At 45.3% G+C, this 13,363-nt stretch overlaps 1 protein-coding gene across 2 annotated transcripts in view; it reads left to right on the top strand.

The window, feature by feature from the left end:
- Positions 1-1,128: 1,128 nt before the first annotated feature.
- The window catches only part of LOC128687510 (uncharacterized), a 117,620-nt gene continuing 105,385 nt past the window's right edge, over positions 1,129-13,363 (top strand). For both annotated transcript variants that reach the window (XM_070079923.1, XM_070079922.1), the window contains exon 1: positions 1,129-1,254. In XM_070079923.1, the coding sequence (XP_069936024.1) occupies positions 1,179-1,254 (76 nt within the window). In that variant the 5' untranslated portion in view covers positions 1,129-1,178. The remainder of the gene's footprint in view (positions 1,255-13,363) is intronic.

Below are 13,363 nucleotides of genomic sequence, written 5' to 3'. Positions count from 1 at the left end.
TCCATATGTATTCCTGTTAACCCTTTGGGGCCTAGTTCCTAGGTCTTTTGTGTATCCATATGCTCTCGCGCTACCGTCCACAGGATGGATATGGGGTGCACAATAAACTAGCCACTTCGGTGGCAAAATCTAAATCTTCTAGTCATCTAGCAGTAAGTAGGTACCTGTGTGTACTACCTGTGATGTGGTAGTATACCTTAGATAATGCTGGAATTCGAAGTAAGTTGATCAAGATAATAGCTGTGTTAGTGTTGCAATACTCAAAGCCTGTAATGTTAATTTGTGTATATCTTCATTGCCCTATTGAACTCTTACTCAAGCTGATAAACTTCGTTACTTAAAAAAAAAAAAAAACCTGTTTGATTGCGTATGTCGTGAAAAGCATCCTGCTTGATAGCATAGCATAAAATAGTTTATATTTAATCACTGTAACTAATAATATTAATATATTACTTTTATTTCTACAAGTACATGTACAAGGTATACAGGCTTAGCTGACACCAGTAACATACTGGTGTACAGAAAACCGCTTGTTATGCAGAGTTTTTTGGGGCAAATTAGGTCAATTTTGTCCCAGGATGCGACCTACACCAGTCGACTAACACCCAGGTACCCATTTTGCCGATAGGTGAACATAGACAACCGGTGTAAGGAAACACGTCCATTGTTTCAACCGTCACCGGGAATCGAACCCGAAACCTCAGCGTGTGAAGCGAGAGCTTTTGTCACCTGGCCACGGGCCACTGTGACTGACGCCTTAAGACCCGTACGGGTGTAACACATTCTAGTGCAGGTAATAATATTCTATTCCTGTAAAATGTCATACAGATCAATATAGCTGTACAATGCTCTTGTCCTAAATATATTAATGGAAAATATATCGATAACTAAAAATTTCAATTATTCAGTAGTAGATCTTACTCTGTCAGACCTGTAAAATACAGAGGTTCTCAGCACTGCGTTCTTTAATATATTATGTACATATCCTGTTAATTTTGCAGAGAATTTATTTATACAGCATTAGTAATAGGAAGACGCTGTATCTCTAACTCAGTTGTAAAAAATAATTATTTGATAAGATTGCAAGAGAGACAGATAAGATAATGACTATTTTATCTCAAATCTTAGTGTATAGATAGCAGTATTGTGTGCTCACTAGTGATTAAGTCTTTGTGGTAATGTGTTCCATACGAGGGTTACTTGTACTCACCGCTTGTGTGCTGGGGGTCACCACAGCTGTATATGTTGACCAAGGTGAGTATAATGTTTCATTGAAGGTGGAGAGAGGCGCAAGATTCCGGTACAGTACTCTAGATGCATCAGGTCAAACCTGTTTACCTCATTACCACCAGGACCTACACGATCTCCATGGATTTACCTATTCCCCATTGCTGTTGGAGTGGTATTAACCCTGGATAATCTAAACTCGGAGTGTTATTAACCCGAATAACCTAAGTTCGGAATGTCATTAACCCGAGATAACCTAAGCTCGGAGTGTCATTAACCCAGGATAACCTAAGCTCGGAATGTCATTAGCCCGAGATAACCTAAGCTCGGAGTTTCTTTGATTATAACAATAATAAGCTTGGAGTGTTATTAATCCAGGATAACCTGAGCTCGGAGTGTTACTAACCCAAGATAACCTAACCCACAAGTCTAGCAGCACCCAGATGTCTGTACTTATTTACTGTTAGCACACACAAGCAGCAGGTGGATCATTCAGGTATATAGGTACTGCTAAGTGCCTCTTCAAGGGGGTCTCCTTGTTGTAGTGAAGAGGCCTGAGGAATTGGACTCTTTGGTCTTCTTCCTCAGACCATACCTAATTGGCCCCCAATCCTCCCTTCCCTATCCCATCCTCCCCATCCCTCTTTTTCTCCCTTTCCTCCCCCTCCTAACCCTCCCCTTTTCCCCATCCTGTTTGTAGCCTCTGTGGTCCTCCCCTCTGGCATTACAGTTTCTAGGTAGGGGGAAGTGTGCAGGAGTTCATCCCGCTCTGTGACGCTCCTTGGGCGTGGTGTAGTTTGCTGTGGAATCTGGATTGTCTGGAGGTGCCCTGCTCCCTTTCTGGATTTCTGGGAAGTGGGCAGGGTGTCCTGCAGATGACGGGCATATCTCCAGAGGCTGCCTGTCTGTTCTGGGAGGTGACAGCCAAAGGAGGTATGCGTTGCGGCGGATTTCCGACCGCCCTCTCTTTTGTCTGCCGAGGTGGCTAGGTAGATGTGAGGTTGCTATTCCAGTGCGCTGGTTTACTGACGTGAATGGTAGGGTATGGCATGGGTTCCACACTGCATCTCCACTACTTGTGGGCTCGAGGTCCTCTCGGATGAGGAGGGCACCTACGGCCCTTTCGTGCTTCTAGTAACTATCACTCCGCAGTCCCTCTTTTTTTTCTTTCTTTTTCTTTTTTTTTAAAATAATAATAAGAAAGTAGTACCACTATCATCGAGTTTTCATTCCATGATAACCCTCCTCCTCCCAGGCCCCTTTTGGTTCCCGGATCCTGTTCTGACCCGGCTTTGTTATTGGACCATTGTCTAGACTCTTCCCATATTCCTGTACCTTCTGCTGGTGATGCTTCATCACCTGCTCCAGGTGTTGGGGCTCTGACCATTTCCATTAGTGCCTCTACCTCTTGCACACCTTTAACTGTGCATCTGGCTTCCCCGAATATGGTGCAACGATTTTCGGATCACCCACCTACCTCAGGTCGGGTCACCCACGGTATTACACCTAAATGTTCCAGACCATTTGCTGATGACGGTTCTTCGATGTCTGCTCATCCCATCCAAAAATGATCTACGTGACACCCACTTCCCTTTATGCACCGTGTTTACAAGTATGCAGTGGACTAAATTCTTTTCCCTGCAACTGACATCTCCAACTGATTATCTTTCTGACAGTAGTATTGATAAAGCTGTTTTGTGATATGGCCAAAATATATCCTTTCATGGTCTTCGAAGCAGTGCGTGCATCGTTACAGTCCAGAATGCAGAACAAGCTCATGCTCTTTCCCATCTTTCTTCCATTTATAACATTCCAGTCATAGTTCACAAGTACACTACTCTCAATTCTTGCAGTGGTACTGTGATTTTGCCCTCTGCCATTGTACAGAATGATTTTCTGTCTTGCGGTGATATTTTGGAGGAATTAGCCCTTCAGGACCTTCCAATTCTCAAAGTAGATATATATGTTGTGTCTGCTAGCGAGCAGAAGTGCTTTCCCAGTAACACTGCCCGCTTAACCTTTGACTGCCATGAACTCCCGTCCTCCGTTTATATCGTGGGCCATCGCCTAGAAATCCATAAAGTGGTCCCTACTCCACAACAGTGTCGAAATTGCTGGCACTTCAGACATCCTGCTAAATACTGCAGATCTGCAGTGGAATGCCCGGTCTGTGGTGCTGCAGATCATGCCAATACATTTTGCAATCTTCCCTCACTTGTCTCAATTGCAATGAACCTCATCCGTCTTTTTCCCACCGATGTTAGTTCTAACTTAATGAACGAGATATTCGTTGTCCTAAGGAGAGCCAAGGCCTTATGCTACGGGTGCCTCTCGGCTCTGCCTTCAGGGGAATCTTTCCCCGTGTTCCTTATTCTCGAGTAGCTAGGAAACCTCCAACCTTGGCGGTCCCCCCGCCTACCACCTCCTCCAGCGTCGTGTGTTCCGGGGTTACCCCCACCTCTAATTCTTTTGCAGTTTTACCCTCTGAAACCCCCACCTCTTTACCTATTCCTACCTCTACTTTTTGCCCACTAGTTTCTCAGCCTGCAAGGCCTCACATGCCTGCATCTTGTTTGCGCCTATCACCTCCGAAGTTGAACCTGTCTCATAAGCCCAAGTCTCTTCGCATTCCTCTGGTGTTTACAGTTCCCCAATAGTTTAACTTTTCGGCCTCGGTGCCTGATTCTCACCCCCTTTCTAACTTTCACACGAATGTGGAGGTTCACGCCCCTCATGTAGTCCCCTCTTCTCCTGTTCCCCCTCAGACTTCTTCCCCAGTTACCTTCCAGCCTCCTTCCTCTCCTGTTCCACCGCAGGACTCTTCTGCCCCCGCCGACACATCTCTCCAGGTTCATACTCCTCTTCCCTCTCAGACCTCTTTGGTTACCTCCATAGTCTCCCCGATTTCTACTTGCTCTACCTCACCTGTCTCTGATATCATGGTATCAGCATCTTCCTTATCCACTAAGGCACTTGACTAAGACGCATTCTGTTCCTCCTCTGACTATATTGCAGAGACGAAGCCCTCGATGGACACCTGCGCACCTCCCCCTACCCTTTCTATTTTTCACAACCCTCACAGCAATCTTTTCCTTCACAGCATTCTGTTCCTCCTTACATGCTTTTTGTTGCCTCCACACATTGACTTCACTGAGCCTAGTAGCCCATAGATTTTATCGCTTCTTATTGTTGGCATACCTGTCTTTGTGAATAATGACTTATTTACAATGGAGTATTCATGGCCTCAGAGGTAATCGGGGAGAGCTCCAGGTGTTGCTCTTCCAGTTTTTCCCAGTGTGTGTCGGGTTACATGAACCCAAAATTCGTTCAGCTGTTATTCATCCCGTTTTGGGCTATTCGTTGTTACATTCTTCTGATCCCTTTCCTGATAAATCATTTAATGAAAGTGCACTTCTTGTGCATGTCGGTATACTGCATCAACAGATCTTTGTTCATTCTCTGCTGCATTAACCCCTCATGGGAGGTTCCTTGACGCTGGTGAGGGGCTCTTGATCTAGGGAATCGGATCTGTGCTCCAGTTCCCTGAATTGAGCCTGAATACCTTCCATCCCCTCCCCTCACATATGCTGTATAATCCTACAGGATAATCTGCTGCATTATACTGCAGCCCGTATTTATTTGCACAGATGGTGTACAGTTTACTCTCCATATTTCTCCCCTTCCTGTGCATTCTATATCTCCGATAATGCATTCTTGATCTCGGCCGCCGCCCATCTTGTTAGGTGATTTTAACGCTCACTATCATCTGTGGGGAGGGTCCCACTGTGACTTGTGGTGATCAGTTGGTGACTCTTCTCATTCTCATCCTCTTCATGGTTTAAATACAGGTGCTCCCACCTATTTTGACTCTCGCACTCAGTCTCTTGCATTGATCTTTCTATCTGCTCCCCATCAATCGCACTTGATTACATTTGGTCTATTCTCCTACGTATTCCCGACCGCCTTGTAGCCCTCGTGGCCCGGTGGTCTGGCTGGTGGCCCGGTGGTCTGGTGGCTAAAGCTCCCGCTTCACACACGGAGGGCCCGGGTTCGATTCCCGGCGGGTGGAAACATTTCGACACGTTTCCTTACACCTGTTGTCCTGTTCACCTAGCAGCAAATAGGTACCTGGGTGTTAGTCGACTGGTGTGGGTCGCATCCTGGGGGACAAGATTAAGGATCCCAATGGAAATAAGTTAGACAGTCCTCGATGACGCACTGACTTTCTTGGGTTATCCTGGGTGGCTAACCCTCCGGGGTTAAAAATCCGAACGAAATCTTATCTTATCTTATCTCGTTGGCAATTTAGATGAGCTAATTGGGATTTATACTCTCATCTTACCACTTTTTGTGGGGACCCTTCTTCGTCCTCTATTGATGAACTGGTGCACCAGTTTTCGACCTTAGTTTTGACTGCAGTGTTACGTTCTATTCCTGAAACCTAAGGTAGGCATTCTCAGACATGCGTGCCTTGGTGGTCTCCTGCATGTGCCCATGCGGTGCATTTGAAACATGCTGTGTGTGGCCATTATCGATATAATCGGACTTCAAATCATCTCTTGGATTTTAAGCAGGCAAGGGCAGTCGCTCACCATGTAATACAAGATGCTTAATGCACTTGTTGGCAAGACTATGTGTCTACCATTACCTCGACTTTCCCTATGTGTGCAGTTTGGATGAAGGTACAGAAGTTGTGCAGCAAGTACGCCCTGGACCCAGCTCGTTTTGCGGGTTACTTGCGTTTGTGTTACAGAACCTCTTGAAGTTGCCACAGAAATCGGGAACTGTCTTGTTATTGTCTCCCAAGCACTTCACCTCTGTCCCTCATTTCTCGCATCTAACTTTACCAAGGAGCAATTGCACTTGGATTTCTCTTCTAACGGAATGGAGCCATATAATGTACCTTTCACTCTACTAGAGTTAGAGTCCATGCTTTCTGCTTGCCAGTCATCGGCAGCTGGGCCTGATATTCATATCAGTATGCTACATCTGCATTCTACAACCCTTACAGTCCTTTTGCATCCTTTCAATCTTATTTGGACGCGAGGGGTTCTCCCTCAACAATAGAAATCTGCCATTTCCCTACCGTTTCGCAAACTAGGCACCTCGGGGCTTGATATGTCTCACTATCGTCCCATTGCTCTGACCAGTGTAGAGGGGCTCAGAGGTGAGAGAAAAGGGCTGGAAGGGACACTAAGGGCTATGTATCAAACTTCGTACAGTAAGGCAGTTGCTGACAAAAAGTCAAAAAGTGATTGTAAGCCAAGGGCAGGGTCGTCTGAAAGAAGGGAAGATAAGGTAAGGGTGGTAGAGTAGTGACATTGTTGGAGGTAAATCCTGCGAGCTCGCGGGTAGACCAGGCAATCTACAAGAAAGTGAAGTACCGAAATAGGGACCTGACAAGCCTCACAGAAAGGAATAGGGTCTCGTTCCATGAAATACCCATCGGTAAGGCGAGTATGGCCAATACGGAGACGGGAGAGCGCAGTCTCCCGAGTACCGCAATGGTGGTAAGAAGATGGCCACAAACCTAAAAGCAATTTAAAAAACTGCAATTTGTTATGGTGCATGCCCGGCCACCGTTGTTGCCAACAGCTGCAAAGACCTGGAGTTACCTGGAGTTTACCTGGAGAGGGTTTCAGGGGTCAACGCCCCCGTGGCCCGGTCTGAGACCAGGCCTCATGGTAGATCAGAGTCTGATCAACCAGGCTGTTACTGCTGGCCACACGCAAGGTGACATACGAACCACAGCCCGGTTGGTCAGGTACTGGCTTTAGGTGCCTGTCAAGTGCCTTCTTGAAGACAGCCAGGGATCTATTGGTAATTCCCCTTATGTATGCTGGGAGGCAACTGAACAGTCTTGGGCCCCAGACACTTACTGTGTTGTCTCTCAGTGTACTCATGGTGTCCCTGCTTTTTATCAGGGGTATGTTGCATCTCCTGCCGAGTCTTTTGCTTTCATAGGAAATGATTTTCGTGTGCAGGTTTGGTGCCAATCGATCCAGGACCTTCCAAGTGTATATTATCATGTATCTCTCTCTCCTGCATTCGAGGGAATACAGATCAAGAACCTCCAACCGTTTAGGTGCCTTATCGTACTTATGTGTGCCATGAAAGTTCTTTGTACACTCTCCAGGTCTGCAATGTCGCCAGCCTTGAAGGCTTGAAGGTGGGGTAGAGATGATGATAATCTCCATTCCATTAGAGGAGAAATCCAAGGGCAATTGCTGGTAGACTTAGACACAAGAAATGGGAGACACGGACAAGGTAGTTTCTGATTTCCGTGGCAACTTCAAGAGATTCCAAAACACTAATACCAACAACCCTCACAATGGGAGCTGGGTCTGGAGTGTACTTGCCACACGGCTGCCAAACCTTCTTCCAAGCCGCACACAACACGTTTCAAATGCACTGCACGGACACACACAAGAGGCCACCAAGGCAAGCATGTCTGAGAATCCCTGCCTGAGGTTTGAGGAATAGAATGTGACACTGCAGTCAAAACTAAGGTCGAAAACTGGTGCACCAGCTCATCAACAGAAAGCGAAGGAGGCTCCCCACTAAAGGTGGTAAGATGAGAGTATAAGTCCCAGTTCGCTCGTTCAAATTGCCAACAGGGGCTACGAGGCAGCTGGGAATATGTAGTAGAAAAAAGAAAAGTAGGAGAATGATCACAGTGGTGTAAATCCGATAAATCCGAGAGAACTGACCAAGCGTAATCAAGTGCAATTGACAAGGAGCAGATAAAAAGATGAATGCAAGAGAGAGACTGAGTGCGAGAGTCAAAATGGGTGGGAGTACCCGTATTTAAAACATGAAGAGGATGAGAAGTGAGAAGAGTCTCCAATTAATCACCACGAGAGTCGCGGTGGGACCCTCCCCACAGATGATGGTGAGCGTTAAAATCAGCTAGCAACAAGATGGGTGGCGGTAGAGAAGAGATCTAGAATGCAATATCCGTGATACAGAATGCACAGGAAGGGGAAATATATAGAGAGCAAACTGTACACAATCTGTGCAAATAAATATGGGCTGCAGTATAATGCAGCAGAGAACGAACAAACACCTGTTGATATGGTATACCAACGTGCAGTAGAAGTGTGCTCACATTAAATGATTCATCAGGAAAGGGATCAGAAAAATGCAACAGAACATAGCCTGAAACGGGACGAATAACAGCTGAGCGAATTTTGGGCTCTTGTAGCCCAACACATACTGGAGAAAACTGGGAGAACAGCACCTGGAGCTCTCCTCAATTACCCCCGAGGCCACAAATATTGCATTGTAAATAAGACATTATGCCAAGAATAAGACAGGTATGCCAAGAATAAGAAGCGATAAAATCTCTGGGCTATTCGGGTCAGTGAAGTCAATGTGTGGAGGCAATGGTAAGCGTGTAAGCAAGGAGGAATCAGAATGCTGTGAAGAAAAAGGTTGCTGCGAGGGTTGTGAAAAATAAGGAAGGGTAGAAGGAGGCGCATCAGTGTCCATCGAGGGTTTTGTCTCTGCATCAAGTGTCTCAGCGGATAAGGAAGATGCCGATGCCATGATTTCAGAGACAGGTAAGGTAGAGCATGTAGAAATTGGGGAGACTATGGAGGGAACCAAAGAGGTTTGAGAGGGGAAGGGAGTATGAACCTAGAGAGATGTGCTGGCGGGGGCAGAAGAGTCCTGCAGTATAACAGGAGAGGAAGGAGGTTGGAAGGTAACTGGGGAGGAAGATTGGGGGAACAGGAGAAGAGGGAGCTACACGAGGGGGATGTGAACCTCTACCTTTATGCGAGAGTTAGAAAGTGGGTGAGAACCAGGCACCGAGGCCAGAAAGGAAAACTGTTGAGGAATTGTAAGCAAAGGAGGAATGCAAAGAGACTTGGGCTTATGAAGCAGGTTTAACTTTGCAGGTGATAGGCACGAACAAGATGTAGGCATGCGAGGCCTTGTAGTCTGAGAAACTAGCAGGCAAGAAGTAGTAGAGGTTGGAATAGGTAAGGATGTGGGAGTTTCAGAGATGGTGGTTTCAGAGAGTAAAACCGCAAAAGAATTGGAGATGGGGTAACCCCAGAAGACACGACACTGGAGGAGCTGGTAGGGGGGGGGGACCACCAAGGTTGGAGGTCTCCTAGATACTTGAAAATAAGGAACACGAGGAAGATTACCCTTAAGGCAGAGCCGAGAGACAGCTATAGCATAAGGCCTTCGCTTTCCTTAAGACAACGGATTTCTCGTTTATTAAGATAGGCCTGACATTGGTGAGAAAAAGACGGATGAAGCTCATTGCAATTCAGACAAGTGGGGGGAAGACTGCAAGATGTATCGGCATGATCTGCGTCACTGCAGACCGGACACTCCACTACAGATCTACAGTATTTAGCAGGATGTCCGAAGTGCCAGCAATTTTGACACTGTTGGGGAGTATGGACTACTTTATGGACTTCTAGGTGATGGCCTGCAATATAAACAGAGGACGGGAGTTCATGGCAATCAAAGGTTAAGCAGGTGATGTTACTTGGAAAGCACCTCTGCCTGCAAGCAGGCAGAACATATGTATTTACTTTGAGAATTGGAAGGTTCTGAAGGGCTAATTGCTCCAAAATATCACCGCAAGACAGAAAATCACGCTGTACAATGGTACACGGTAAAACCACCGTACAACTGCAAGAATTGAGAGTAGCGTACTTGTGAACCATGATTGGAATGTTATCAGTGGAAGAAAGATGGGAAAGAGAGTGAGCTTGTTCTCCATTTTGGACTGTAACGATGCGCGTGCCATTTCAAATAAGTAGGTTTATTCAGGTATACACAAATAGTTACATAGATTATCATACATAGCAGCATGTGTAGAGAACTCTGGTTAACACACAAAAAAAAGTCAGACTTATTTCCGTGAAAGAATATATTTTGGCCAACGTGTCATAAAAGAGCTTTACCAATTCTATAGTCAGAAAGATAGCTGGAGATGTCAGTTGCAAGGAAAAGAATTTACTCCACTGTGTACTTGTAAACACGATGCGTAAAGGAAGTGGGTGTCCCATAGGTTGTGTTTGAATGGAATGAGCAGACATTGACGAACCATCGTCAGCAAATGGTCTGGAACGTTTAGACATAATACCATGGGCAACTCGACCTGAAGTAGGTGGGCGATCCAAAAACTGTTGTACCATATTCGGGGAACCTGGATGCATAGTTTAAAGGCGTGCAAGAGGTAGAGGCACTAACAGAAATGGGTGGAGCCCCAGAACCTAAAGCAGGTGACAAAGCATCACTAGCAGAAGGTATAGGGGTATGGGAAGAGTCTAGAGAATGGTCCAATAATGAAGCCGGGTCAGAACAGGATGCAGGAACCAAAAGGCTCCTGGGAAGAGGAGGGTTATCACAGAACAAAGACACCATGATAGTGGTATTTGTTTCGTCTTATTATTTTTAAGAAAAAAAGAAAAGGAAAGAAAAAAAAGAGGGGCAGCAGAGGGACAGCCACTAGAAGACATGAAAGGGCTGTAAGTTCTCCCCTCATCTGATAGGACCTCGAGCCCGCAAGTAGTGCAGATGCAGCATGGAATCCTGCCATAACCTACCCTTCACACCAGTAAACCAGTGCTACAGGATAGCAGCCTCACATCTACTGAGCCACCTCGGCGGACAAAAGAGAGGGCGGTCGGAAATCCGCCACAAAGCATACCTCCTTCGGCTGTCAACTCCCAGAACCAACAGGCAGCCTTTGGAGATACACCCGTCACCCTCAGGACACCCTGCCCACTTCCTGGAAATTCAGAAAGGAAGCAGGGTGCCTGCAGACAATCCAGATTCCACAGCAAACTACACTACACCCGAGAAACCTCACGGAGCGGGATGAACTCCGGCACACTTCCCCCTGTCTAGAAACCGTAATGCCAGAGGGGGGTACCCCAAAGGCTACAAATGGGATGTGGAAAAGGGGGAGGTTGGAAGGGAGAAGGAAAGGGTATATGGGGAGGATGGGATATGGAAGGAAGGATTGGGGGTAATTAGATTCGGTCTGAGGAAGACGACCAATAGGTCCAATTCCTCAGACCAATAGCCTCTTCACCACTTTAAGGAGCCCCCCCCCCCTCCCCTTGAAGAGTTGGGAAACTTGAATTAGTGGTTTCCAAGCCATAATTTCTGATTTATCTTACAAGCTGCAGCTCTTCAGTGTTGATAACTAGATAATACAACCTCTGAGTGACTTCACACTTAGTGTGTTGTTTTATCTTAAGATACCTGCCTCTTTGAGGTAAGTTAGTTTAATATCTTTATTATGCACCCCATACCCGTCCTGTGGGCGGTAGTTTAAGGATTACAGAGGTACATAATGGGTCCAGGGACTGGGCCCCAAAGCTTTGATAGCTGAACGAGGTACAAAGGTAATGAACTCCAGGTAGATCTGGTCACAATCATGACCAAGTTACAAGGTAATGAACTCCCGGTAGATCTGTTCACAATCATGACCAAGTTACAAGGTAATGAACTCCCGGTAGATTTGGTCACAATCATGACCAAGTTGCAAGGTAATGAACTCCCGGTAGATTTGGTCACAATCATGACCAAGTTGCAAGGTAATGAACTCCAGGTAGATCTGGTCACATTCATGACCAAGTTACAAAGTAATGCAGAGTTGGTGTCTTATATTGAAATATTTGAATCTTTTGGCCTGTCGACGTCCTAATTTACAATTTTTATTGAAACCGAGATATTAATGTTCATTTGATAACTTGTGAATGCCTCTTCTGATTCCACTTAAATCTTTAACGCTAATATCTAACTGTTTTAATCTCATGCCGCCCTCTGCACTATTCTTTTTTCGTGTACTGACTTACATGGGACCATGACTCACGAAATGGTAATAACATGACTGCAAACAAGGTACAGAGCGGGTGGGGTTTGAAACCATGGTGAGTGAATCGTAAAACTCCATGGATTGAAACCCACCCATTCCGTTTTTATTTTTGTTTGTTTGCTTGTTTTTCTAAGGAACTGTGGTTATGCAATACGGTGCTAACTCTTCTCGGACATCCTGCAGTACGAATGGTCGATTCATTCCCACAACTATTAAACGCAGTTTCCGTCACACATATACCACCTAAACGCATCTAAAACTTCTATTTTTCTTCAACAAGAATCATAACTTAGCACATCTAACATCACTAGTAGCCCTCTTCAGTGACGTGGTTAATATCCGGAGTTCAGAAAGTAATGAAAATATATTTGCTAAAGAGAGAATGAGTGTGGCAGAGGATGTTTGCCTCCCGCAGCTGTAGGTGGTCTGGGTCTCACTCTCAGTAGTATTCTCTCTCTGACTCACATTTTAAGGCTCTGTGGAGTGTTACATCAAGATTTTCACGCGGCATCAGTTTTTTGCTTCACTTTTTTAATTACATTGCAACAAAATTTTTGGGTTATCGTAGGTAATCTACATATACAGTGGACCCCCGCTTAACGATCACCTCCAAATGCGTCCAATTATGTAAGTGTATTTATGTAAGTGCGTTTGTACGTGTATGTTTGGGGGTCTGAAATGGACTAATCTACTTCACAATATTCCTTATGGGAAAAAAATCGGTCAGTACTGGCACCTGAACATACTACTGGAATGAAAAAAGTTCGTTAACCGGGGGTCCACTGTATTCGATTGAGAGGGTAAGTGATGACTTGTCTAGGAATTTAAACTGATAGATTATAGAGGTATGAGTGTTTGTGGGAAACAATCAGGCTGCAGCATTAGGGTTAAAAACAGCAGTTATTACCGGGATACCTCAGGGATATGTATAAAAGGCAATATTCAAAATAAAGTTGCTAGTAATGGTAAATCAACTGATCAACAAACAAAGAGAGATAGTAGAGGGCAACGAGTGACTAGCTCCCTTAAGGTTTATTATACAAATAGTAGGAGTCTAAGAAATAAGACAGATGAGCTAAGATTACTTACAAGTGAAGGTAATATAGATATTATTGGTATAATAGAGACCTGGTTCAACCTGAAAGATAGAGAAATGACTTCTGAATGCAACATACAGGGTTATAAACTATTCCACACTGATAGGGTCAACAGGAAGGGTGGTGGAGTGGCGATGTATGTCAGAGAAAATTTAAACTGTTGTCTTAGACATGATATAAGATTAGA

This window comes from Cherax quadricarinatus, unplaced genomic scaffold (genome assembly GCF_038502225.1).
Source record: "Cherax quadricarinatus isolate ZL_2023a unplaced genomic scaffold, ASM3850222v1 Contig45, whole genome shotgun sequence".
Lineage (NCBI taxonomy): Eukaryota > Metazoa > Arthropoda > Malacostraca > Decapoda > Parastacidae > Cherax > Cherax quadricarinatus.
This window is presented reverse-complemented; position numbering and strand designations above follow the sequence as displayed.